Below are 2500 nucleotides of genomic sequence, written 5' to 3'. Positions count from 1 at the left end.
TGATTTTCGCAGTCATGAACGCAATTTTTGCAATTGCGTAAAGAAGCCTGAGAAATTCAGGACTTCAACGGGGTTTGAACGCGTGACCTGGCGATACCGGTGCGTTCTTTACGCAATTGCAAAAACTGCGTTCATAACTGCGAAGATCATAGCTTCATTTGAGATGTATATATTTTAAAGTAATATATATTAATTTCTGTAGAGAACTCAACAGCGAGAAGTAAAACCGCTTATTTCGAACATGCAGTCAACTAACTTTATAACTTTCTGGGAAAACGGTTTGGAATAAGACTGTAAGGCTCTCTGTTAAGAAAAAGACCGAAGAGGAATACTATCTCGTTTTTAGGAAGGAACTGCGAGACAAATTGCATGGATGGAAAGGAATGCCTAGCTTTTGGAACAAAGTATTTTTGTCGTTGCCCTGATGGAACAACTGGGGAGAATTGTGGACAAAAGGGTATGTACGTGTGTATGATGATTTTGATATTTATCATGGACAAATTTTTTAGGTCAGCTGTCACGTGAAATTACCTGCTGGTATGCAGCAACAGATTCCTTTTGTGTCCACTTCTTGATGGAGAGTATTTCGTTTGCCCATTCTTCGGGACCAACAAAAGCTGTATGTGTGTGTGTGTGTGTGTGTGTGTGTGTGCCTCATAGGTTTGGATCTAGGGAAAAGTGATGTCATCTACTCTCTCACTGAAAATTTTAGGGTGTAATTGCAGCTTGTTGTATAAGCAAACACGAGTTTAAAAGTCTGAAAACCTGAAATTCTTATGTTGCAAATGGATCCAGTCGCATTCACACGCATTGCCTTCTTAAACTAGTGAGTATGTGACGTCATTTTGTCCTGGACCGGGACAATTTCAGTACAATAAACAGGCGTAATATTGAAATCAATCCTTAAAACTTTAGTCACTTAGCGATTGTTTTAAAATCCAAAGGGAAAAAAAGAATAATTGATTTTTTTTGGTCATAGTAGTACTTTACATGTAAAGATCCGTAGAACCACTGAGTTTTTAAGACAGCCGAAAAATGTGCATTCACGCAACCACCACATGTTAAGAGACCAAATTTATAATTGGGAATTGAGAAATGAAAAGGGCAAAAAACGTAAGATCGAGTAGAGCTGTGAGTATAACTTTTCCGTGCCTGGCAAACCAGCAGTAGTTTACCATACACTGTGCGATACAGAAGAGACCTGTTTTGGTTTCATTTTATCACATTATTCCATCATCAACTTGTCTACTGTAGATGGATGCGGATGTTGTCAAGGTAACAAGCTTGAATCGTTATAAAGCAGGCTAGCAAGATCACCTAGTACTTTCTCATAACTGCACTGCGAGGTGGTCATGTTCCACACAAAAAAGTGTTTTATTTACAGAAAGAGCACATCAATCTTGCTTTGTGTTATCAACAGACCAATTTACGTTATTTGAAGTACCTTAATTTTATTTTGATTCCATTGTCATTTTTGAAATTTCTCATAGATACATTCACAGATGAAGTTAAAGTAGGATTTGAGTTCACAAAGGAAGAATTTAAACCAGAATATGAGAACCTGGGAGATCAAGAAACCAAAAAGTTCATCCAAAAAGTTGAGCAGGCGGTAGGTTCTTGTTGATGTTAGCTTTTGTTGCATTCTGTAACCTCTCCGTTACGGAGTCGTGTGGAAACAATCAGCATCCTACCTTTGTCAATATCATTCTTTCTAGCTTCATATCCTACAAGTTCTCCGTTATTCTTATCCTCTATCATTAGGATTCATCATAAGATACGGCTCTGACTCTTTTTTTTTTTTTTTTGCTGGGTCGCCACTTTACTGCGCATGGGTAAGATCTCTTTGCTCATGGTTGAGAGACTTTTCGGAGAAATTACCCCAAGGAAGATTCGAAGTTGGTATCTCCTTATTCAGAGGTGCTCATGATGACCACTAGACCACAAAAGGCAATGTGATAAACTAGGACTAGTAGGGGAATATTTTTTGAAGAATTGTGTGAGTGACCGAAAACACGTTTTTGTGTTTTCGTTGCATGCAATATCCAGTTATCTTCTGTGTCGGATACATGACACCGTTTACTGATTCTGATTGGAATGACTGTCATAAACAACAGTTTACAATGTAAACATTTATTCTACGATCGCATTTAACCTTATGATTGGGTCACGGAATGTGGACTGGACAGATTACGGAATTGAAAAAAAAAAACAAAACCCTGAAATGTTGTTTACTTGAAAAGAGAATTGGCTTAAAATCCTTCGAACAACGTGTAGGCTACCTGCAGCCTCTTTTTGTGACAATTTTCCTTTCCTTTAACGCTGTGATCCTCATCATCGTTATCGTCATCACCATTGTCACCATTACTCACTTACCATTATTGTGAATAATCATTGTCATTCTTTGACTAATCCTCAAATTGTTAAAATATACATGTATATACTATATGAGTAAAAATTGTTAAATTATAAATAAGGAAACAATGGAGACAGTTTCTTTTTT

At 37.2% G+C, this 2500-nt stretch overlaps 1 protein-coding gene across 7 annotated transcripts in view; it reads left to right on the top strand.

Moving 5' to 3' along the window:
• The window catches only part of LOC137983699 (hemicentin-1-like), a 103424-nt gene that overhangs the window by 67681 nt on the left and 33243 nt on the right, over positions 1 to 2500 (top strand). For all 7 annotated transcript variants that reach the window (XR_011118996.1, XR_011118995.1, XR_011118997.1 and 4 more), the window contains exons 15-16: positions 347 to 457; positions 1491 to 1609. Coding sequence is in view for 4 of the 7 variants with exons in the window: in XM_068830864.1 (XP_068686965.1) it covers positions 347 to 457; positions 1491 to 1609 (230 nt within the window). In the remaining 3 variants the exon portion in view is untranslated. The remainder of the gene's footprint in view (positions 1 to 346; positions 458 to 1490; positions 1610 to 2500) is intronic.

This window comes from Montipora foliosa, chromosome 13, assembly GCF_036669935.1.
Source record: "Montipora foliosa isolate CH-2021 chromosome 13, ASM3666993v2, whole genome shotgun sequence".
In the NCBI taxonomy this organism is placed as follows: domain Eukaryota; kingdom Metazoa; phylum Cnidaria; class Anthozoa; order Scleractinia; family Acroporidae; genus Montipora; species Montipora foliosa.
The sequence above is the reverse complement of the archived record's forward strand: the minus strand, read 5'-3'. Positions and strand labels throughout refer to the sequence as shown.